Here is a 25,466-nt window from a genome sequence, read left to right as displayed (position 1 = left end):
CACGTCGCTGGCATTCAACACACCCTGCGTGAACTGATCGAAGAAACCCTCTGAAGTTGCTGTCCGGGAAGTGGCCAGGCAAGACTGAGGATAAAGGAATTCTAGTTCTTCCCACTGGAGCGCCACACCACCTTTATTACCCCATAATGCCCGAGGCTGTGATTTGTGGGTGACTGGGTCCCTCGCGAGGCTGCACAGCTTCCGCTTCTGCAGTCATCTCCTTCCCCTCGCACTAAAACAATACCTTGGCCTCCTGCCAAACTTCGAACAGCAAGCGACTCTGGCTGTTTATGGCCCGAAATGGGTGCTGCGAGAGACTGGGGCTCTCCGAGCGCTCAGAGAGGCCCAGAGGAAGAGAAGAGGCCAAAGCTTTAAAACACTCCCTTCCTCCGCCCCCTCCCTTTTGTCCCAGACACCAAAACAAACGAGCTGATACACGTGTCCCTATGACTCTTGTTTACTATCAAGACAGCGCTCTGCACGCACCTCTGGGATATGTAGTCCAACCGGTTTCTCTTGCCTACAGTTTCCCAGAACAGAGCAAGGCTGAGACTACGAACCCACAAGCCATTTCGGGGGCAAAGTTTGGCTTTGGTCCCCGGAGTCTCGGCAGCAATCCAATCCGAAGCGCTCACTCTTGTGATTGACAGACCACCTTCTCCAGTAAACACAACACAAAAGTCAATACAAGCCCGCCTCCCGAGACGGACGACGCGCTCACCCAATGGGAAAGGGAAAAGATCGAATGACACTTCCATAGGCCAATAAGAAGGCAAAAGAGCTGAGAGGAGGCTCAACCCCCGGGGGGTTGAGGGGAGGGGGAAGACGAAGCTTGAAAGACTTGGTAATGGCGACGGGTTTGGTAAGTAGGAAAGTTTCGGTTGAGGAGTAAGAGCAGCGGCGGGAGCAGTAAGGCGCGCCGGAGAGACCGGCCTCAGTCGGAGAGAGGGTACACGAGTCGCTGGTGGTGTTGTCGCGTCCAGGGCGGCCCGCGTCGCGGCTGCCCGCACTCCGTGGCGGGTTTGTTGTCTTTCAGTTCGGGAAGGGGTGGGGGTGGGGAAGGGAGGGGCAGGATCCCGAGGGGACCGGGCGGCCGGGCGAGCTCGGGTCCGCGCTCCTCTTCCGCCAAAGGCTGCCCTCACAGTGGGAGCAGTTAACCGTCCGATAACTGCCCGTGGCGAACCCGCCGGACCGGCGCCTCCCGCGAGTTCACCTAGGCTTCGCGGCGGCCGGGCCCGAGGGGGTCTCGGGGGCGGGGGCTGGGAGGAGTCGGCGAGGTCGGCCCTCCGGGCCGGGTTGCGCGGTGGGTGGCCGGGCCGGGTGCGGAGATGGGGCGGGCCTGGGCGGGGGGAAGGGGCCGACGCGGCGCCGGGGCTGCCCAGGAAAGTTTGACTTCAACTTCGCGTGTGTGGGCGGAGGGTCGGAGATTGGCCTCGGGTGGGCTGTCGGCCGGGGTTGGGGGACCCCAGTGAGGCGCCGCCTCCTCTGGGAGCCGAGAGGGGCTGGGGCCGAGCTGGGAAGCTCGCGGAGCTGCTGGGCCCCGGGGCTCATTGTTACGCATTTCGAATGAATGGGCTCCGAGGCGCCTGCGCGGTGCTGCTGAGCCGAGGGGAAAAACAAGCCTGGAGTCCAGGCTGCGGTCACATGATGGGGGGAGGGGAGGGGAAGGCGATGAATGGCGAAAGAGGGTGGGGGATGGACTTGGCTTGAACCGGGAGGCGCAGCCTCTGTGACCGAGAGCCCTAGCTTGGCAGGCGTTTCCAGTCTCCGCCTTCCAATCTATGCTGCTGCCGCAGGCAGATTAAAACAAAAAAGAATCCAGGCGAAGTCGACCGTGGGGGCCCGGTTTTTGTACCTTCCTTAAGCGCTGCACGGTGTCTGGGGGATTTCACTCGCTGCCGCGCGTGCTTCATTACCTAGAGTTCGTTCTTCAGCAGTCTTCAAGAATCGTTTTTAAAAGGAGTACTGCCAACAAGGCTGTACAAGGCTGTACTTCATCCAGTCTTCAGCTCAGGCTGCCGCTATAAGACGGGAGGAGGGTAATAGGGAGCTGTGTATACTAGGAAGTCCTACCAACAATTCCCGACCAAGTGCTGTAGATTTATTTACCTCTAACCAGCGGTAACAGATGACTCCCAACCTTAGTTTTGAATTAAAGTTATTACCTTTTAAAAATTGAAATAATTTTGACATCTGTGAATACATGTTTAACTATAATGTATAATCTACATGGTGTCTTTTAAAAATTGAAATAATTTTGACATCTGTGAATACATGTTTAACTATAATGTATAATCTACATTGTAATGTATTCCTAGCATTTCGGTCTTTGCTCCCCCCCCCCTCCCCCGCTTTTGTCTTTTGTTTTAGCTTGCTAACAAGGGTGTTAGGGTCCTCTGTTGAGTTCCCTTGATGAAGCTACACTAGTTTATCACTCTTTACATGTGGAGGATCTGTTCCCAGTCCTGTGGATGCCTGAAACCAGGCATAGTATGGAACCCTTTGTATGCTATGTTTTTCTTATGATATTTAGAAATTAGATATTAATAATTAGTAATAAAATAGAACAATATCCTGTAATAAAAGTTGTGTGAATGTGGTCTTTCTCAGAATACCTTATTCTCCTGTACTCACCCTTGTGATTACATCAGCTGATAAAATGCCTATGTGGTGAGATGAAGTGAGGTGAATGACCTAGGCATTGTGACTTAGTTTGGCTGCTGTTGACCTTCTGACTTTAGGTCAGCAGGAGAATTAACTGTTTCCAGACTGGGTTGACCTTGGGTAACTGAATCCACTGAGAGGGAAACCTTGGATAAGGGGCGACCACTATAATCTAAATATCTCAATTTCTCATGTCAGAGATCTACACTTGATCTTAGCCAAAAGGCCGAGAAGCGATCTCTCATGTCAGAGATCTAAATTAATTGAGCATGACCTCTGTCACACACACACACACACACACACCCAACAATTTGAGCTTGGTAAAAAAGTCTTTTGGGATTAGGGGAGGACATAAAGAAATCCTTTCCATGATATCCTTGAGGATGGAAAGCTAAGGATTTAGGGACCAATGGGCACTTGTAAATGGGAGTCTCGCCTCTCTTGTCTATGCCTTTTGGCTCTTTTCAAGAAGAAAATGGTCACATTCAGTTGTCATTGCTGTTTTCCTCATCCATAAGAGTGACTGCTCACAGAGCTGTTTTGAGGTTTTTATGGAATTAAAGGAAGTCAAATGCTCTGTACACAGGAGGTAGGCAGTTAGTAAAACCTAATTTCCTACTTGTCCATTCATGGAGATTTAGCTATTTCCGGTCCTCTCCACCTCTGTAAGATATGTTAGATATTTACAACAGTTTGCAAACAAAAGCAATACAAACTTCCCATGTCAACCCAATAAAAATTTGTAATGCTAGAGATGCCATTTCAAAGCATAGCTTGCTGGAAAATTTTACTCTTCCCTTTTGAGAATCCCTGGTGTAGTTGCAGAGTTAGCCACAGTACAGGGCAAGCTATGTCAAATCCTGTAATACCAAAGCTGTATGCAAAAGCATGAATGAACAATAGGGTTAGCTCTACCAGGAGATATTTGAAAGAGAAACTTGTTTATGAAAATGAATGTCTAATTGGCGTAATGTATGTGGGGGAGAATTTTTGAGTACGGACCCTTTTGGTATTTTTTTATTACCGTATCAGAGGTCTTGCTTCCCTCAAAGAGTTTGACAGAAAAGTCTGAGACAAAAAAATTTACATTCATTTAGGGATTTGAATTTTTTTTTTTTAAGATTTTATTTATTTATTTGACAGAAATCACAAGTAGATGGAGAGGCAGGCAGAGAGAGAGAGAGGGAAGCAGGCTCCCTGCTGAGCAGAGAGCCCGATGCGGGACTCGATCCCAGGACCCTGAGATCATGACCCGAGCCGAAGGCAGCGGCCCAACCCACTGAGCCACCCAGGCGCCCCTAGGGATTTGAATTTTGTTTTCATTTATTTTACTGAATTTTCCCAATAGCCCATTGAAGTAAGTGCAGGTGCTATGAGGCTGAGGTTAAGTGGCCTGCCTCACATTCCATGGCAAGCGGGAGGGAACCTCCAGTCTTTAGACTTAGGTCTAGACTCCTGTTTACTGTGCACTAGGTTTGCTGAAGCACTTTGGCATTATCTCAAGATCACAGTTTGATAGCCTTGAGCAGTGAGAGGAGCACACACATAGAGTTCAAATTCAACAAATACTTGGTGAGTATTTTGTTAGTAGGCAGTAGCTCTGTTTTGAAACTGAAATGTTTTTTTCCCCAGCTTCTTATAAGAATATTGTGAGGGGATGTTGGTAGATCACGAGAACAAGGGACTGAAGAACCGACAGAAGTTGCGGAGACGTTAGTGTACTGTAAATGGTGAGCGGGGACAGTGCAAGACCCACTGATGGGGGAAGAGAAAATCTAGTTGGAAAATGGAGAAGGCCAAAAAGTTCTGCAGAGGAAAGGGGAGGATAAGAAGAGTTGCAACTCTGCTTTCGTGGATTCTGGAGCGCCTCTGTTTTGTACACTGAAGGGTGGCGCTGAGGAGATACATAGGTACATTGTGACCTCTGAACTTCATAAGCAAGAGAAAATGGTCAAGTTTAAGATTGTCACTGGCTGGCTTTTGCAGATCACATCTCGTGAAGCATAGTACAACAGATGTTCATAAGTAGTTGAGTCGCTAAGAAAGGTTAAATTGTGTTGTGTTTACTTAAGATGTTGGAATATTTTCCATGAAAAGACTTCAAACCTGCTGTCCAAACTGGGAATACTTGCTGTTCAAAGAACTCAGAATGACTAGTTCCTCTCATGTCTTGGGCATTGCTCAATAGGGAATCTGCATTGATACTACCAATTTTCTTTTATAAGAACTCTTGCAAAGGAAGCTGGGAGCCGGTGGCTGGCGAATTGGAAATGAGAATACACTGTTTTTAGTGTATTTTCCCTTAAATATGAGTTATCGATGTTTCTGCATACTTATACCATGTTTCAGTATGATTTGTTTTATAGGCTCAAAGAAAATGTTTATAGTTCAGATCACGTCAGACCTCTGTTCAGAAATCTTCAGTGTTCCCCTTTGTCTGATAATTGCTAATAAAAATAGTAGCCACTCTGCATTGAGGGCTTGCTCTGTGTTAGGTACTACTGTAAGCTTTTTACATTTGTTAGATCACTGAGTCTTTCTTTACAACAACCTATGTAGGTGTTTTTTTATTTCCGTTTTACAAACAAGGCAAAAAGATTTTGAGTAGATTGTCCAGTACACATAGCTAATAAGTAGTAAATCTGATTATAAACTCAGCCTAATTTCAGAGCCCTTACTCTTGTGTACCAAAAACAAAGAAACCAGTTTTCGTAAACTAGGATTGAAGATGCTGGCGCAGTCTACCTTTCCAGCCTTCATATCCATGACCACAAGACACACAAGGCCAGCTTCCCTTCTAGTGATACTGGATTCTGTGTTGTTTTTATTTTATCCATTATTTTGCAGACTCTTCAAGTTTGCTCATGTGAGTTTCTGTCATTGGAAGGCTTTTCTTCCTTCCTTTTTACCCATTTGTGGCCAAGCCCTGCTGTGTAGAACCGTGATAATTTGCTTATATGTTTCCACTAAAGTGTAGATTCCTTGAGATTGAAGACAAATTGTTCATCATTGAGGTCCAACATTGCAGTTAGTTTAGTGTCTTGTATATAATGTGTATTAAATAAGTGAATATGTATATTTAAATAAAAATGAATTTAGTAATCATTTTTAGCTCACTTGTTCTCACAGTGCACCTGGTATTCTTTTAAAATGAAATAAATAAAAAACAGCTCACAGGGTGGTACCCCAGACCAAAGAAATCATATTCTCTGGAGGTGGGGCCTAGGCATCATTTTGTTTGAACCACACATAATCCCGTGCTTGAGAATCACTGATCTAGCTAAAGTGTGCTTGATTTTTGCATTGTGAAGTGGAGGTTCAGAATAATGATTTGGCCAGTTCTGCTTGAGAAATCAGTTCGCGTTAGCACATCTCCTGTTGCTACCAGTTTTGCAGGAGATTACTTGTTATACTCCTGCAGATTTGCTATTAACCATATAGTAAGACTGTGATTAATTAGTAGATAATAAATTGTACTGAACTGAAAAAATGTCCATTTCTTGCAAACGCCTTGGACATCTTCTAGATGAACTGTTACTTGCCTGAAGTAATGGCATGACCGGTGACTTTTATTGAGATGTGTTGGATAACTTGTCATATTTCTGAGGGAGGAAATTGCTGAAGCTGAATAAACGAGCTCTCTGGTCTCCTGTCATTAACTGTTTTCAGTAACTGTTCTATTTAGGATATTAAGTACCCAGAGTACGTGGAAGGTTGCCCTGCGTCAGTCGAGGGATAAAACATTTTGTAAAGAAGTCATTTTACATTTCTTTGACTCACTGTGTCTCAGTTTATCCTCACAACCCCTCTAGGAGGAAAGTAGAGCAACTGTTTCATAGATGAAGATAACTGAGTCAGTGAGAAGCTCAGTCACTTAGATCAGATATTTAGTAAGTGGTCAAGCTGGAATCAAAACTCATGACTCCTTACATCTGACCCAGTGCCCTTTTCACTACTTCATAGAACATCTTTGTCAGTATTGAGTAAGACTCTTAAAACAGTGGCTAGGATGTGGGTCATTTTTGAGGGGTGTAGGCAGAGAGAACCAGAAGTAGAATGTTAGAAATAAAGTAAGGCAACAGGCAGTTTAGCTGCATGCATTGGGAACCATAAGATGTTTAATTGCCATTCACCAACTAATGTGTTTCCAGAAATCTGAAATAATCTGATATAAGCAGATATTTTTTTTTGAAAATTCATACATTTAGAAGAGTGAAAAATCTGGGGATAGTGTGTTCAGCAGTAGGAGAGATAAGGAAATTTTGGTATATTATGGAACGATGTAAAATCAATCTGTAAAAAAAATTAGTGACATAGGAAAATGCTTAAGAACTTACGCTAAGGAAAAAGATATCAATTATGTATAATACAAAGTATGGAGGAAAATACATGATTGTAGGTGTCTGCATGAAAAAGATATTGGATTGTAAAACAGTATACCAAAATGGTAACAGTATCTAAATCTGGTTGGTGGGATTAGAAGTCATCATTCCTGGGGTATCTGGGTGGCTCAGTCCGTTAAGCCTCTGACACTTGATTTTGGTTCAGGTCATGATCTCAGGATCCTGACATCAGCTCCCTATAGGGCTTCGCACTAGGGAGGGAATCTGCTTGAGATTCTTTCCCTCTGCTCCTTCCCCTCTCCCCACCCAGAGAAGCCGCCTTTCTCTGTCTCTCTAAAATAAATAAATAAATCTCTTTTAAAAAAGTAATTCTTTCTTTATTAAAAAAGTTCTTTTTTTCCATTTTTTCCCCCCACAGTGATTATGTATTTTACAGTTAGGAAAACATATTTCATAATAAAAAGATCATGAAAAAGCCTTTGGAGAAAAAAATTTGTCAGTGTTGCCAGTGTTTGTTGGTGATTATGTCATGGCTTAGAAAGTTCTGATATAAATACTGAGCAGTTAACATCTTTTCACTGCATTTTTGATCACCAGAGGCAAGAGTACTAGACTTCTAGTGACTTTATTATTTTTTTTTTTAAAGATTTTATTTATTTATTTGATAGAGATGACAAGTAGGCAGAGAGACAGGCAGAGAGACAGGAGGAAGCAGGCTCTCCACGGAGCAGAGAGCCAGATGCGGGGCTCGATCCCAGGACCCTGGGATCATGACCTGAGCCGAAGGCAGAGACTTTAACCCACTGAGCCACCCAGGCACCCCTTCTAGTGACTTTAAAGTGCAGTATATTTTATTGTTTTATTTTGGGGTAAAACTATGTCTTGTTAGTTTTCTTGTGTGTATTAGTACTTTTTTTTTTAAAATGAGCTTTGGAATAAAGTCTGAGAAATCAGGAAATATTCCTGCTGCTGTCAGCCCAGTTAAATAACCAATTCGATCATTGTCCAAAGGCAGAGTGTAAATGGTATAAACACATTTTACTTTTCCAACAAAATTTAGTTGGTAGACTTTGCTAGAAATTATGTAGGTATAAAAATCTATGTTGTTTTCTTCCTTGTGATAGCTTTATAGGCTTAAGATGAGTATAGATTTACTATTTGTTTAAATTTCATATGATTATTACTCATTTTAGAAATAATAAGGACAGGTACCTTTTTATGATGGCTAGGTACCAAACTCATAAAGAAAACGTGGCATTTTTTTTTATTTTTGAGAAGTGTACTATATGGCCATTTTAAAAAAACTCTTAATGTTATTTTAAGTATGTTAAACTTTACTTTCAGATAAGAGAACAAAATAACACAGTTGGTAAACAGAGAAATTGAAATAGAATCTTTAAAAGTGAAAAAAATAGAATATTTCTTCAGTTTTTTAAAAAATTTAACTGAGGCAAGTTTGTTAATTTTCTTCTCCTTTTTTTTAGTTTGTTAATTTTCTTTGAAATTTGAAGATACAAGTTGAGAAAATGGTTTTCTTGGTCTCTCTATTTGGGTCTCAGAGTTTCTTAAAGAAATAAAAGTATATATAATAGTGCTATTATTCTATTAAAGAAAATACTGTGAGACTGACATGCTACCTACTGTACTAACGAGGCACCTTAAAGAAAAGAGTATTATAAATTTAAGATACGAATCCTTTTGGATTTGGGTATAATTTAGTGCTGACTACATGGTCGGAGTCTGGGAGTCAGGGAGTCTGCCTGCTCTAAAGGATTTGAGGGGGATACAGATGGTAATACATGATTAAGATGTAACATTATGAGTCTCTGACAGATTTGATACCTCTATAATCTCCAGGTCACACGACTTGACATTTTTTCTTTATTATTTTTATTTGAAGTCGGAGCACCATAACATGGTGTGGGAAGTGAAGACAAATCAGATGCCTAATGCAGTACAGAAACTCCTGCTGGTGATGGACAAGCGCGCTTCAGGCATGAACGACTCATTGGAGTTGCTGCAGTGTAATGAAAACTTGCCCTCCTCGCCTGGATACAACTCCTGCGACGAGCACATGGAGCTTGGTAAACAAAATTAAAAGTTTTTTAGGAGTCTGAGATTCATATTCTATGTTTGGTCCACTTCTCCACCTACCTTAAACCGCTTCAAAGTATGTGAAGTTTTTGTACCTTAGGAGTTTTCAGCATTCCACTGTTACTGCTTATAAGATATTACTTAAAACTAACATAACTTTGGGCTATTTATGGTCATAATCGAAACTCATTTACAAATTATCAAAGTAAGCCACTGTCCTGAGTAAAGGTCGGGCCATTAAACACCTCCGGAAAATCCTGCCTGTGGCTCCTGTGATTTTTGAGACCTGTTGGTGAGCTCAGTACATTGTGCTCGGCCACCTTGTGGCTGGTTTGTGGCTGCGATGGGCAGGTTACAGCGGACCGTTACAGCGGACCCTTACAGCGGACCCTTGAAACTGGAGGATCTGTCATTTATGGTCATCAGTGCCGCCAAGCTGCCCTTGGGATGTGTGGCCGGTAGAAGTGTGTAGGTTTGCGCAGGTAGGACTTGGAATTGTACTGCTAGGAGGTTGGTATTGAAGAGTCAGCACCCATTGAGTGACCTGGGCTTGTGGCCCTGCTTTTCAGCTTGGCTCTGTCTGCATTTAATGCCGGGCTTGCTGAAATGTTTGCAAACCCCCGAGAGGCTGTGATCATCTTCCCTTTACCAGGGATAGGACAGAGGAGACTACGTGCTGCTGCACTCTTTGGGAATTTGGAGATACTACAGCTCTTGGGACATTTCCTGCTTGAATGCTGACGGGTTGCTGGGCCCTGTGAGTCACCGAGTGGTGGGTGCCATTAAGCACGGAGCGCCCATTTGTTCGGGTAGTTGCTTGTCCACCAGCCCACCAGTTTCAAGAGGAAATCAGGAAGTCGGGGCCAGTGGGTGACAAAAACTCGCACCCCTCCTCATTGCTTGGGTTTAAAAGCAGTTAATTTCCTGAGCTCGAAAGACAAATGAACCCTTTCTATGCAGTAACTAAAGAAGTGCTGGTCCAAGAAGGTTGTCAGCAGTGGGGAAAGGGGGATAGCTAGGTCAGTGCGAGAGTTACAGGGTGGAGTTTGCGTAATGTGATGTTTTTCAGCTGCTCAGTGAAACGGGGGTGGCTTCTACTCTGTTTACTGAGTGGATATCCTGAATTAATACTTAATAAGTAAGACATTTCAGCTTCAATAGGCTGTTCTGAGATAACTGCCTTGAGTAAGAATTCTGTGTCTGTACTTTATAGTAACAGCTGATCAGGACTCCTAAGGCTAGAAGAATTTTCTGTTTTACATATTGAAGGGATGCAGTGGATCAGCAGTTTGTTGTAGGTGTGTTTCATGAAGTTTTTTTCAAGGCCTGTAAGATGCTTTCTCTTCTCTCCTTTTCTTTTTTTTTAATACAGGTTTTTTAGAATTCAGTCTTCGCTGGCGTTCATAGCCATGGTGTGTACATGAGCCTTGGGAACACACCCTTAAGAAAACATAACCAGTAGTTATCATTGAGTTTAGAATTTCTCAAAAGAAATAATTCAGCATAGATTAAGTTGAATAAGTAGTACCTAAAACTTATAATATGACCTATTGATCTCATCTTTAAAAAATCTTTCTCATTATTGCAGTAATCTTCCGTAACAGGGTAATAAAGAACGGGAGTAAACCCATGTGTGTACATAAAATGCCTTATTCCTCATTAACTTGTAAACCTAAAAACATCTCTGGTGGCCTATGGACTAATGCCAGGTGAGCTATAAAAAAAAAAAAAAGTCAGAAGACACAGACTTTTTCTGGTCTGGGAAGAGGTATGGTAATTCAAGTTCATTAGTACATTTACATTTGTTTGGTCTGTTTTCTGTCAGGCTCTGTTGACCCTTGAATGTAGAAGGTGTCCTTTTTTTAGATCAAAACTTCCTCATCCAAGAAAACATTTCAAATTTAATACTTCCCACAAAATAAATTAGCTACATTTAAGGACTTCTCTTCCAGCTTAATTTTTAACATTATTCCCTGCATTAGCAATTTTCTTTTTATAATTTTAAGTGTGTTTCTTTGCAGATGACCTCCCTGAACTTCAGGCTGTTCAGAGTGACCCTACCCAATCTGCCATATACCAGCTAAGTTCAGATGTTTCACATCAAGAATATCCAAGACCATCTTGGAACCAAAATACCTCAGACATATCAGAAAATACTTACGGTGAAAATGAGGTGGATTGGCTGACTGAATTAGCAAATATCGCCACCAGCCCTCAGAGCCCACTTATGCAGTGCTCGTTCTACAACAGGTGGGAACACTGACTATATTGTTACTGAAAATGTTTGTCATTACAGAGAACTATTTTTTTTCTAGTTTTAAAAGTAATAATGCTATTAACCATCTAATGAATGGTTTACTGAAATTAGAATTTATAAGTCATTCGAATTAGGTTCTTTGTTCTGTAGTGATTACAGAGCTTTTTCACCTGGCATCATGATTTCATACTTTGAGAAGTAGATAAAAGGGACCAGAACCGCAGAGTCAGAAATATTTGTAAGTATATTAAAGTCATCCAAAAATAAACCAGACCAAGAAATACTTTTATTAGATACTTAGGCTTATAGAAATGAAAATTACACTATGTCTAAAAAACCATAGTTGTAATAAATGTTTTATTTTAAAGTCTTAGCAACCTTGAGTTTGGTTCCTTTTGATCTAGGTTTATTTTCTTCCACAGTGTATGTAACCTTACGTTACCTTACCTGTTCGTGAAAACTATAATTGCTAATGTTAAATCTAGAACTTCAGAAAAGTGGACTGCCATTAGTGAACACCACTATTTCATATACCCAGACCAAATTTTCTGCAAATGAGTTGTTTGTGCTATGAAATTATGGAAGCTTTGAACTAAAATTCGTAGAGAGACGTTAGTGGGTAATGTTTCATTAATTATCCCTAAAATTAGAAAATTATCTATGTGATGGGGCACCTGGGTGGCTCAGTTGGTTAAGCGACTGCCTTTGGTGCAGGTCACGATCCCGGAATCCCGGGATCAAGTCCTGCATTGGGCTCCCTTCTCCATGAGGATTCTTCTTCTCCCCTCATTCTCTCACTCACTCTCTATCAAATAAATAAATAAAATCTTAAAAAAAAAAGAAAGAAAATTATCTATGTGAAAATACCTAGATAAATATGATAGTTTGTAGGAGAGAGAAGTGGATTTGTACTTGTGTGGGTAGACAGACTAGATAGTCCATATGAGGGGATGTAGGAATAACTGAATTTTGGTAGTACTTCTAACTTAATGTAATTCTTTGCTAAAAAATAAACTTTTCATGTGTGAAACCCTCGGTTTCTTGCAACCCATTAAATTATTTTGTTTTTCCTCTGTTCAGTGGGATGTTGGTCTCCATTAGGACAAATTAAATTTAGTTAACTAAATTTCTCAGTTTAATTCCATGGGAAATTTCCAAGAAAAATAGTCAAAAAGCTAAAAATTTGTTTATAATGAAAAACAAACAAACCAACCCTGACTTTCCTATTGGACTTTCTTTTTCCTAGTTTATTTATTTATTTATTTATTTATTTATTAACAGCAAACTTAAGAGAATTAATAGTGTAGCTCACGGAAAGTTGAGTAAACCTCTCAGAAGATAATCTATATAAATAAAAACATGAAGGAGTAGTTCCCCAAAGATAAAAACTTATTCTCTGCAACATCTTCTGTGCTTCCCTTCCTCCTGGGAAACAAGACCAAGAGTCACGCTCTGCTGTCTGGCCTGCCTCCTCACACTGTCAGCGGCTGTTCATGCAGCTTCTTATAGTGTGTTAAACAGTGTTAGTAAGCTTTGGATGTCTGAAGTCCGTAACTGTACAGTACCAAGGGGTTAAGGACAGGTACCATTTACATTACCCCTGTATAGGTAGAGGGATGAAGAGACCAGTTGTGTTGGGTGTTTCAGACACGTATGGCATGTTAATTTTTACAGAATGTTTAGGCCATACACATTTTAGAACATTGCCTTGTTACTTCTCCTTAAATGGTTCAACAGAAGAACTCATAAACCCCAATTTCTTTTATTAGTCCTGAAGGCAGAGATATACTTAAGGACATTTAGCAGTCTGGCCATTGGTTAAGCAGCTGCCTTCGGATCGGGTCATGATCCTGGGGTCCTGGGATCAAGCCCCGCATCGGGTTCCCTGCTCAGCGGGGAGCCTGCTTCTCCCTCTCCCTCTGCCTGCCAGTCTGCCTGCTTGTGCGCTCGCTCGCTCTCTCTCTGTTAAATAAATAAATAAAATCTTAAAATAAAAAATAGTATTTGTATTTTGAAATCCAGAACTGGAGAGTTTTTTTTTCTTTTAAGATTTGATTTTATTTGACAGCACAAGCAGGGGGAGCGGCAGGGAGAGGGAAAAGCAGGGAGCAGGGAGTCCAAAGTAGGACTTCATCCCAGGACCCAGGGATCATGCCTGTAGTTGAAAGCAGGTGCTTAACTTACTGAGCCACTCAGGCACCCCTAAGGGGTTTTTATTTAAGAAGGGACATGAACATGAAAGCATAGTTTTATAGACCCTTATCAAAAAGTAACTTCTGCAAAGGCGTAATGAAAAAGTGTTAGGATAACATAAAAATCGTGGGGCTAACACAATTTCTCAGGGAGTAAGGGAACACCTGGAAAGTGAGATGTCCCTCCCCCTTTAACCAGCTAAGAGGGTTAGTACAGACTTGCACATACTTTGCTCTGTTACGGCCCAGATTCCTTCCTGTTTGGCACCTCCGAGAACTGTCCTGATGTAGGCCCTTCGGGGGTGGGTTGTTCTCCCAGAGCCTGCAGTCTTCCTCCCTGTTGCTCTCCGAACTCCTGAGCTGAGCACATGGTGCCGCTAACCCTGGCTGGGCAGGCTGCCTACTGCTCCCCCTTCCGGGAAGGGTTGGCCTTTTTCTAAGGTGGTCCTGGGGGAGAATAACTAGCCTTGTGAGTAGATGCTTTTCCGTATGTTTGTATCAGAAAACAAGAAATAGTGTCCATTACAAGAAGTTGCAAATAAGCTGCTTTCTGCTATAATAAGTTGAAACGTTTTAGCTTCAGGTAGTTCATTTCCTCTGCCCGGTGACAGGTGGTTGGTAGGTGGAGGGTTCCATGTTGGTCCCATTCAGCTTAGATGCCCTGAGTCAAAATAGAGGAGAGAAATGGACAGGGAGCTCTGTACGTGAGCCTTCATGAGTGAGGGTATGCATGTTTGTGCGTAATTACTGATGTCTGAATAAAGGAACAAATAATTTGGAATTTAAAAATACATGGCTAAATTTGAAAAAAGAATGGTATTTAGCATGTGTGAAGAAGGCTTGGGTAAGAAGTTAAGGAATAGTGTTCTCCAAGTGAAATCTTGAAGTCTTTACTAGTATTTTCCATAAGTGTCTTATTATATGTGTAAGTTGGTATTAGGAATATGAAGTTCTTTTCATCAAAAAGAAAGATCTGTTGTAAGGACCTCTGCTTTATGGTTAAAACTGCTTCCTTATTTTAGATCATCTCCTGTACACATCATAGCTACTAGCAAAAGTTTACATTCCTATGCACGCCCTCCACCCGTGTCCTCTTCTAAGAGCGAGCCAGCCTTCCCTCATCATCACTGGAAGGAGGAAACACCAGTCAGACACGAAAGGGTGAGTGTGTTCATGAGCATAAACTTACGAAGTTTGCACAACAGTTGAAATATGTTAACTTTCCTTTTCTCAGAAGTACTTAGGAAGCACGTACAGCTGGGAAATTGTCTCACTGTTCTAGCGATTGGGATTCCATTTTATTTTTGTTACCAGTGGGAACGTATGTTGAACCAAACTTCCAAAAAGTTCAGTTTTCAAAGGCGTTTTTTTCCCCTAAGTTTACAGTTTAAGTTATTTATTCAGGAGGAGAGAGAGAGAGCCAGAAGCCTTGAGATAAAGACAGATATTAACAGAATATGTTACAAAATAAAAAAGTTTCTGATGTTTTTCTCCATAGGCAAATAGTGAGTCAGAATCTGGCATTTTCTGCATGTCCTCCCTCTCTGATGATGATGATTTGGGCTGGTGCAATTCCTGGCCTTCAACTGCTTGGCACTGTTTTCTGAAAGGTGAAAGAATGGTTGAATTTTTATAGCTAACTTGTATAGCATGCTAGGCACATACCTAATTTTTTCTTTTTTTTTTTTTTTTACTTAAACTTCAGGCACACGACTGTGCTTTCATAAGGGAAGCAATAAGGAATGGCAGGATGTTGAAGATTTTGCTAGATCCGAAGGCTGTGATAATGAGGAGGATCTCCAAGTGGGCACTCACAAGGTGGATTTAAAATTCGTAAAACTTCCAAGTCTTTCAGAAGGCAACCAAGCTCAATACTAATCTATAGGAGCATTCTCTGTTTACTTTCGTGCCTAAGTGACATCTTACATTTTAGGAAGAGGTTTTGTGACTCTGTGTTACGGCTCAGCCAGATGGAGCACCACAGTGACTTAAGGCTTACCTTTGTAATCATACTTTCTTAGATGGGAAAAAGATATATTTCTTAGCTGTTTTTGTATGTTCTATGTTGGGGGAGACTAAACTGGCATTTAAAATAAAATGAACAAATGAACCAAGGCTTTTTCTTAGGTAAGGTACAAAGGAGTTAATTCCCAAATGGATAATTGAGAGTTGATTATATTAAGTTACTTTCTAAGTGATCTGATAAAATACTGGCATTTTTTAAGTTGATAAGCAAAAGCTGTAGGTGGCAGGTGTCAGAAATGTCAATTGGTATCTTTAAAATCTTAATTTTTGAAATCTCGAAATTCTCTATCTCTACTATAGGCAGAGAAGTTGGGCATGTGAACTGTGCTTGTTTAAAATTCCTGTTTTGATCCTGCAGTTACTTACTGTTGAGTCTAGAGAGAAATAGTCCCGACTCAGCTGCCTTCCGGTTTCCCTCTTGCTGCTCTTCACTTGTAATCAAGATTGTCTGGTCTGACTTCAGCCTCTGCCATTCTACTCAAATTGTCTCAAAGGTTCCTAGCTTCATTCTGATTTCTAGTGAGACTGCTTGCTTTGTTTGGCATCTTTGCAACATTTGACTCAGTGAGTCGTCTTCTCTTGATTTGTGTAGCGTGGCACACAAATTCGGGTCCCTGCTGTCATCGTCTCTGTGACTGGTGGCTTTTCCGCCCATGGTGCTGAGTGTGAAAGTAGGTTCTGCCCCTTGGCACTTCTTTACCATTTCCTTTGTGCCCATATGGTCAGCAGCAGCTCCTTGGTGGGCCTGTGGAAGGCGCTCTGTTGTTGGACATAGACCTGAGCTCTGGTTCTGATTCTTCAGCAGCTGTGTGTGATCAGTGTTGGGCAGACTATCAAGTCTGCTGCGTGTTGGCTTCCTGATCTGTAAAATGGGGCTGGATTCATTTGGATGTCTCGTAACCCTAAGAATGAGAAGATTCTGAAATTTTTTTTTTTTTACAAATATATGGCTGTAGCCTTCCCCTGCATGTTGGACATCTGCATGTGGCTATCAACCAGTCCTTTTTGCTTGACTTATTAGTATAACGGAGACTGGACCCACCTTTTTCTTCCTCTTCTTGGCCTCCTTTCCCTCCCTTCTTCTAAACATACTGTTAACCTTCTTGATTGGTAGATTAAAAACCAAGAAGTTGACTGTTCTCTCCTCCATCCATAGTTAGCGGATCAGTTCTGTTTCTCTAAAGATGCTTTGCAGTTACCCTTCCCTCCTCCGTCACTTCTTCCTCCCGCTAGTGGAGGAACGGTTGTGTACTAAAGCTTGCCGGTGGCCTGTCGGTCTCCTTGGTTTCTCTGTGAATTTAAGGGTAGGGATCCTGTGTAGTTAATGTGTTTCCAGAACCTAGCACCTGGCTTGTGCCCACTGCTCAAATATTGGTTGAATTTAAATTTAGCCTGGTTCTACCACCGCAGCCCTTGTCGAATAAGACTAATGGGTTTCTTTCCTCCTGTCTTCAAAGAAATTGGATACCAGAGGCACCTTTTATTCTGCAGACTTTATCATCTTCTTAAAGTGGACCGTTGTTAGTAAAATACTTTCATTGACTTGCAGTACCCTCTCGAAGGAAGGTTTGGGCACTTCCCCAGTCCTTAAAACTCACCTTACTAACTGGCCTCTCCTTCTTGGGCTTTTTTGCCTCACCTTTGAACTCGCCCATATTTCTAGCAAATACTCAGCACTCTCCAGAGCAGTCACCAGTTTCAGCTGTTCCTGGCATTGAGGCACATTCTTCTACCTTCTCGGTTGCATTCCTTTAAATCCCAGTTTCAGTGGGAGCTGAAAGCTCTTCCTAGTCTCTCTTGGAGTTTATACCTCCCTTCATTAAAGTCCATTAGCATCATTTACACTTCACTTAAAATGCTAATTCCAGTCTGCTTTACATGGTAGTGATCTATAGGTGAGCCTTTCATCATCACTGGGTGGAAAGGGAGGACCTACAGGCAGGGATCCTGTCTTGTTTATTGTGACCTTTTCCACAGAGTCTTACATGTAAGGAACTTCACTGTGTGTTGAATTAAAATTTGCCTGTTTGTTCACTCTATGCATGTATTTTCAGGGCTATGGTTCTGATGGTCTAAAGTTGTTATCACATGAAGAAAGTGTATCATTTGGCGAGTCTGTACTGAAGTTGACTTTTGATCCCGGTACAGTGGAAGATGGCTTACTTACTGTAGAGTGTAAGCTGGACCACCCTTTCTATGTTAAAAATAAAGGTAGGGCTTCAATTTGAATTTATAGTAACTTTTTAAAGAAAGCTTCTTAAATCTATAACTATGTCTTGTGTCACAATTCTTTGATGATTAAGAAAAGAACTTGAAGGGCGAACTTCTTTCAAACTTCAGAGAACTACCCTAGGAAGTGCCTTATCATAATACCTACTGATGTGTATGCGTTTTAGCAGGAGTCAGGCCGGGCTGTCCCTCCCACGGGTAGGAACTCTTAGACTCGCATAGCACACTATATAAGCAGCTCTCTGTTATCTTGGTATAGTTTGGGGAATGGAGTGTTCCAGTAATTGCATTTTGGTTTAAGATTACCAGATATGCTATATATCTGAGTCACTTTTCTGAGATCTGTTACAACATCACCATGTTAAAAATGATAATTCAGAGGCAATATATTTCATGGTCTCAGTCATCATCATCTATCACTTAACTATCTTGTAAATTGCTGGAAATGCCGATTGATGAATTCTGTGTATTAATAAAATGCTGAATTAAACTAGTTTTGGAGAGCTTTTGCATCGCTTGAAGAAAATACTTGGACTTGCTTTTTGGCAAATATAAAGGATATGTTAAAAATCTGGGACTTAACTAATAACTTATTTTTAAGGCTCGGAAGTGATAGGTATATTGTAGAATAAATAATTAGGGTCCCTTCTGTCCATCTATATCCTTTATGTAACTGCTGTTTGATTTAATTTTAGGTTGGTCATCGTTTTACCCAAGCTTGACTGTGGTACAGCATGGCATTCCATGTTGTGAAATTCATATTGGTGATGTATGTCTACCTCCTGGACACCCCGATGCCATTAATTTTGATGATTCAGGTGTTTTTGATACATTTAAAAGGTAACACTGGGTTAATTCTTTTTTTTTCTGTTAATTTTTACCTTTAATCTCTTTAATGATTGCTAAGTCAGATATTTAGGAGATTAAACCTAAAAGATTTGAGAATTCTAAAAGGACTACTAAGAGGAAGTATGTACATGATTAAATGAAAAAATAGGTAGTATAAAATAATAATTCAAGGGGAGCTTTTCACAGAGTAGTCATATAGGAAACCTGGGAGTTCATAAAATATTTGATATTAGATTAGGAAAAAAACCATACTTTATGTGACCAAGAACTATAGAGATGAGTGTTTTGATTGTTATAGATCTAATAGTTATATGTATAAAAAATTGCTATATCTAGCCGGCTGTTTTCACCAGACCACAAGTCTCCTAATAATGTTTTTTTTTGTAATTAATCGTTTTCTTTTCTTAACTGTTTCTTTTAATATTCATTTCAACCAAGGGCATTAGTTGCATGAATGAACAAATAGTAAAAATAGTGAAAAATTGACATTTGGAAAATCTTAAAGAGGAAAGTGATTTTTCCTGAGAACAAAGTAAGTATGCAGGTGTCCTGACACTCAAGAAGGCTGATGTGATCAGCTGTCTTCAATTTGTGTGCACCTTTTCTGGTTTTAGCACTGAAAGGCCCATGGCCCTGGATGCCGCTCAGGCCTGGGCACGCTGGGGTTGTGAGTTACCTACACCTAGGGATTAACCAGAGAAAGTGTGTGTAGGTATCTGGGATTTTAAAACTCATTTTTTTCTTTAAGATAATTATTAAGTAGAGAATTCAGAATTCCTGCTGGCCTATAGGTTTTATTTCATTCATTTTAACATAAAACATAGTTAATAATATACCTTTATTTCAAAAGGATATGTGAGGTATTGTTTTAAAAAAGCAACTAGCACAGGCCCTGACACAGGTTATATGCTCAGTAAACATCTGCAGATTAGAATCTAAATGCCATTTGATTATGTTCTTCATACATACTGTTCTAAAAATTATAGAGAAACGAGACAGTTTGAAGATCTGATACTCTAAACATTCTTAAGATTTTGGTGAGAATATTCTAGAGACACAGAAACTTTGGAAGATAATTTGGCTTTATTTTATAACACTGAATATCTGTAATAGTTGTACCTAGAGAAGTGCATGTGCCCTAGAGAAGCAAATTCTCATAGACATGCGCCAGGAGAGATGTAAGATCATAGCTGTGTTGCTCAGGATAGCAAAACCGTGGAAACAATGCAGTTAGTTGTTCATTGCAGCGATTCAGCAGCTGCAGAACACATACATAAATAGTGATGTAATCATACGACAGAATTATAGGTGGAAGAAGAATGAGCCATAGCCAGACATTGTAAAACATGAATCAGTTTTTTAGAAATAATGTTAAAATTAATCTCAGAAATATGCATTATCATTCCAGTTTTTATGGAATCAGATGTTCTGTGGAAATACATCTAAGAGAATTTAAATCTAATTACATTTGTATAATTTTTACACAGTATGTATAATATACATTGTACAGTTAGGGATTCAGCAATGTGGGAGGGTGACTCATAGGATTTAGTTTGTAGTCACACTCATGCCTAAGATTTCTTACAGTGAAGGGATACAAAGCAAAATTACAAAAAGGCAAGGCACGTGGGGTGAAGTCTGGAGGAAGCCAGGCTTCCAGGACTTGTCTCCCAGGGGAGTCACACATGCGTGCATCTCTCTCTCTGCAGCGTGTGCTAACAGCAGGTAGGCCAGGGTGTCAGCTTGGGAAGCTGTTGGGCACTCTCGCCAGGGCTTTGCCGGGAGCTGGTCTCTTAGGCTGCCTCGGCCTTGCATGTACCGATTACAGACTTTCAAAAGGAAAGCAGGTGTTTAGGGCAAACCATGTTGTTTGTACATGCAGTTTAGGCACGATGAGCCACTCTTACCAGTTGTGGAATGATGAGAACGCTCCTTGAAATCCTAAGTCCAGATGCTGGTCGAGGGCCAGCCTTGCACGGATGCCCTTGAAAGGGAGAGCAGTCTCTCCTGTGTTAACTCTTCGCTGCATAACAAGACTTTTACATGTTACGTGCTGATACAGTTGACGTATTAACATGATTAATGCTGCTGTCCTGTTTATATATTGTGTTTATGAATTTTTTCTTAATACCATACTGAAAAAGTAAGGGGATGATAAACTGTTCAGGAGAGTGGTTTTTCTCTGGGGGATGGCAAATGTGGAACTTTAGTGAGAGAAATATTCTATTTCTTAATTAGTTTGTGGGTTTACACATTTATTTGTACACTTTATAACATAAAAGTTCTATATATTTTTTATCTAGCCATGTTGTAAAACTCCTTTAAGCAAAAAGGAACACTAGGCTAACTCATTCCTGCTTTGCCAAGATGGTAGGTTCCCATCACTTGGTCCCACTGAGTGGCAGTCACGCCTGAGATGACCTTGGACATTGGTCTTGTTTTGTTGTGGAGTGAAGCAGCATTGTCCCTTCTGCTCCTCATAAAGGAGTGGAAAATGGGCAGTTTGATCCAGGGGAAACCATGACAAAGTTGGGAAGCATGAAGTTGCTTACATTCTCACTGTGGATTAGATTGACTTCGTGGGTGAAGGGAGGTGCTTCCTGGTGTAAGGAAGGCAAGAAGGGGAAGAACGGCAGGAAGAAGAAACCCATGTCTGAGAGGGAGCCCCGGGGTAAATTCCGGGGAATCTGGAGCTTTGGGGCCAGCTCTTAGGTCCTGCTGTACAGAGAAGGACATTTGAGTAGATTTTAGCTTGGTAAGGACCAGAAGTCAGCACAGATGAGCTCTTAAACACAACTTCCAGTTCATTTGTGGAAAGGAAGCTTCGGAGAGCATGATTTGGAGAAGCCCATTTGAGCCACAGAATTGAGGCCGGTCTTCTGGCATCAGGCAGTTTTCAGTCACTTCTGACTCTGTGAAGTTGGCATTTCTGTTCCAGTGATAGAATTTAACAAACTTATCAGGAGCCCCGTCTGTGCCCCTGGGGCTGTACACATGTCACCTGAGGTAATCCGCGCCCAGTGAGATGACATCTCCCTTTGCAGGGGGTGGAGATGGGGCACCATTAAGGAGCTAAAACAGCCATTAGTTTCAGAACCAGGTTTCAAGTCTGTGTCATCCGAGGACTCCGAGTTTAGTGCTCTGTTTACCAGTCTAGGTTCCTTCTGCAGTAGCAGTAGACACCCCAGTGAGTGCCTGCGGGGCGCTGGTCTCCGCTGGTCTCCGCTGAGTTCCGTGGACGCTGTTGTGGTGGCCGCACAGCTGCACGCTCTGTGCGGACGTTCCTCTCAGAGACGTTAACTGAGCGATGCGTGGGGTTTGTGACCCTCTGCCTGCCCAGTCCCCCCGCTAGTGAGTGCAAGAGGTGGGGTTGAGCCCAGTTAAAATCCTACATTATTACGTTGTATGGCATTTACCTTCTCAGTCGTCAAATATTCGAGAGCCCGGTGTATGTGCCGGGCATGGGGACTGAAGGTCTGGGAAGACGGGGCCCGCCTCTTGGCTACCCGTCCGAGGAGGAGTGGGCCCCAGGGCTGTGTGCGGCCCGCGTGACCGAGCTGCGGAGCCAGGCCACCTGCGCCCGCACCTCGGCTTTGCGCGGCTTCGCGCTGCTCCGCTGGGGAAGCGGGACTCGGTCGATGAATTTCACTGCGGCCTGTGAAACCGGCTGTGAAATGATCATGTGGAGGGACGAGTCCGCGAGTGGCTCAGACTGGCGGTTTACAGAGCTACTCCTGCTGTGGGGATCTCCTTGCTCAAGTGACAGCTGGCCAGGCGCGCAGGGGGTTGCATGGAGGCCGCAGGGAGAGTGCGGGCGGGGCTCCCCGCGGTGAGGCGCGCCCCCACTGTCCGGGCTGTCTGTCTGGCTGTCGGGCTGTCTGTCCGGCTGTCGGCTGTCGGGCTGGGGCTGTCCGGATTGTCCTGGGGCTGTCCGGATTGTCCGGATCCTTGAGGCTTGCTTTTAGACAGTCTGGGTCCCGTTTTAATGCTTTTGTGACATCAAAATCCAGAATTCTGTGATTACGTATTTCAGGCTAAGGACGTTGTATCCATAATGGAAACAGGGCAGGCTCCATTCGCACCACTAGATGGTAGAGTTTTCATATTTCAGTAGTTAATGAGCTTGCCTGAGAATTGTGTTAAATCTTTTTTGGTATTTCACATTGTAATCATACTTTTTTTGGTGGAGATGAATAATTCCATGTCAGGTTCATTTATAATGCTTTTTTAATTTTGCTGTTTTTCTCAATTATATATGGGAGGAGCTTGAGGATAGCAAAAATGGTTTCCTTAATGTAATCCTGACTGCTAAACATCGATCAGATGGTTTTGGAGTCATATTTATGTTGATTTCATGTGATACCTTAAAAAAACCCCACAGGAGTGGTTGATAATTGGTAGGAGTCATTTTTATTGTGTACAGTGAATGGCGTGGGCCTCACGCGCTGCGCCCGCTCCGACCCTGTCTCTGGAATAATTCGTGATCTCCTGTTGCTTTACCTTTAGGCAGATACTTACTATTCCTGGAGCTAATATCAACCTGTTGTGATAGATCCCAGAATTTCTGTTTCAGGAAGAGTGTGGAGAGTAGATTTAGAATAAAAGTTGTTTTTTAAATTTTATTTATTTATTTGACTGAGACACAGAGAGGGAACACAAGCAGGGGGAGTGGGAGAGGGAGAAGCAGGCTTCCCGCGGAGCAGGGAGCTGGATGCGGGTCTCGATCCCAGAACCCTGGGATCATGTTCTGAGCTGAAGGCAGACACTTAGTGACTGAACCACCCAGGCAACCCTAGAAATAAAAAGTTCTCTATTAAGAGAAGAGGTATAAGCAGTGGGTGTTAACACATTTGGAACAAAAGAAATCTTGGACAGGTGTAATCTTTAGGTTGTCTTGTCTACATTAGCTCTACTTTTGAGGTAGTATTTTCAGTGAACCTGATTATCATTTGTTCACCTTGAGGTCACCTGGGGGCAAGGCGGAGCACTGTGGTTTTGGTGAGGAAATCTAAGGGCTTTGGAGGTGGAAGGATCCGATTGGGGGCTGGATTTAGTAGTGTGGGGCCTTGGGGTAAATAGTACTTGTTCCGTTCTTGGCCTGTTTATTTAAAGAGAGGCTAAGGATACTCGCTAAGTGAGCTTGTTGGGAAAATGAGAGAATATGGATAGCTGGTTTCCATGCTCACATAAACTGAATATACCTGCCAAAATACGGAACCTGCCTGATGAGTGTAAGTTCTCACTTCTAAGTTATTAAACTGTGTTCTAGATGGATGGCCTTTAGGGGTGATGGATGTGTACATGACTGTCTTGATGTAAACAAACAAAATTTTAAGTTCCTTTAGCTGTATTCAACTGCTTTTTTTGAAAAAAATTTTTTAAGATTTTATTTATTTGACAGAGAGAGATCACAAGTAGGCAGAGAGGCAAGGCAGAGAGAGAGAGGGAGGCAGGCTCCCTGCTGAGCAGAGAGCCCAGTGTGGGGCTCTATCCCAGGAGACCCGAGCTGAAGGCAGAAGCTTAACCGACTGAGCCACCCAGGCGCCCCAGTGTGTTCAACCACTTTTGACTGTCCTTCCCCCACACTTTGCCTTGTCTAGCAGCTAGTCTCAGGCCTGGTACATGCCTGCTGCTCCATCTGAATTTTCTAGCTTTATTTAGACTTCTGTAGGCCAAGAAATCAGATTATCAAATTGGTCAAAAAGTGAATTTAAGCAGTAATTAAGTGGGTTGTGTGGGATCTGGAGGAGGTACTTGCTATGGATAGTGTGCAGATTATAACATTCTTGTGGGGGGCTTGAAGTTTTCTTAACTTTTGTAGTCTCTGTAGATTTAAAAAATAATAATTTTAGTCCGTGCAGATACAAGCTTTCAGCTTACAAGCAACTATCAGTGGTGAGGTGGTTAGAGTTGGGCAACATACACATTTACGTTTCCAATCAGATGTTAAGGGTTTTGTTTTTGTTTTTTAATCATGTTTTTACAAACCAATTAAACTGAATTAAAACCATGTTAATAAATTTTTTTTAGCTATGACTTCACACCTATGGATTCTTCTGCAGTCTATGTGTTAAGTAGTATGGCTCGTCAGCGTCGTGCATCTTTGTCTTGTGGAGGGCCTGGAGGTCAAGACTTTGCAAGATCTGGACTCAGTAAAAACTGTGGCTCACCAGGATCATCACAGCTCTCTTCCAATTCCTTGTATGCTAAAGCTGTCAAAACCCACAGCTCAGGGACTGTGAGTGCCACTTCTCCTAACAAGTGCAAAAGACCAATGAATGCCTTCATGCTTTTTGCCAAAAAATACAGAGTTGAATATACTCAGATGTATCCAGGGAAAGATAACAGGTAAAAAGAGTATTTCTGATTCTAATAATTAACACTCAGTGCAGTTTTACAGGAACTGGGGTAGTTAAGTAAACTTGTCCTCCAAAAGCTTTTATTACTATTTAAAGATTTTTTTGACTTAGCATGAGAGAGGGGCAGAGGGAGAAGCAGTAGCCGCCTCCCCGCAGAGCAGGGAGCCCGATGCGGGGCTCCAGCCCAGGACCGCTGGACCACGACCTGAGCCGAAGGCAGATGCTCAGTTGACTGAGCCACCCAGGCGCCCCCCCTCCCCCAATAGTTTTTATTATTGAATTCATTTTCTTAGGTTGACTTTAAAAAGTTTGGAATTTTTAGGGTCATGGGTAAATATTTTATAATACCTGGAGAGAATTTGGGTTACCTAAGGATCTGCCTTCTAAAATAATATTAAATGTTGTTTGCCTATTGGAAGTCACAGTTCTAACAGCTGACTGTTCCATCTTTCTA

At 42.1% G+C, this 25,466-nt stretch overlaps 1 protein-coding gene across 3 annotated transcripts in view; it reads left to right on the top strand.

Moving 5' to 3' along the window:
- Positions 1–755: 755 nt before the first annotated feature.
- The window catches only part of HBP1 (HMG-box transcription factor 1), a 29,366-nt gene continuing 4,655 nt past the window's right edge, over positions 756–25,466 (top strand). The window contains exons 1-9 of one of the 3 annotated variants that reach the window (XM_004739541.3): positions 756–862; positions 8,908–9,091; positions 11,123–11,351; positions 14,573–14,711; positions 15,049–15,160; positions 15,256–15,368; positions 17,630–17,786; positions 18,500–18,644; positions 24,684–25,001. In XM_004739541.3, the coding sequence (XP_004739598.1) occupies positions 848–862; positions 8,908–9,091; positions 11,123–11,351; positions 14,573–14,711; positions 15,049–15,160; positions 15,256–15,368; positions 17,630–17,786; positions 18,500–18,644; positions 24,684–25,001 (1,412 nt within the window). In that variant the 5' untranslated portion in view covers positions 756–847. Of the gene's footprint in view, positions 863–886; positions 1,021–8,907; positions 9,092–11,122; positions 11,352–14,572; positions 14,712–15,048; positions 15,161–15,255; positions 15,369–17,629; positions 17,787–18,499; positions 18,645–24,683; positions 25,002–25,466 lie in introns of those variants that run through there. The other 2 variants (XM_013060144.2, XM_045089661.1) reach the window with 2 other exon arrangements.

This window comes from Mustela putorius, unplaced genomic scaffold (assembly GCF_011764305.1).
Source record: "Mustela putorius furo isolate JIRA1106 unplaced genomic scaffold, ASM1176430v1.1 tig00003845_pilon_pilon_pilon, whole genome shotgun sequence".
In the NCBI taxonomy this organism is placed as follows: domain Eukaryota; kingdom Metazoa; phylum Chordata; class Mammalia; order Carnivora; family Mustelidae; genus Mustela; species Mustela putorius.
Note: the sequence above shows the minus strand (reverse complement) of the source record. Positions and strands in the feature narration are given on the sequence as shown.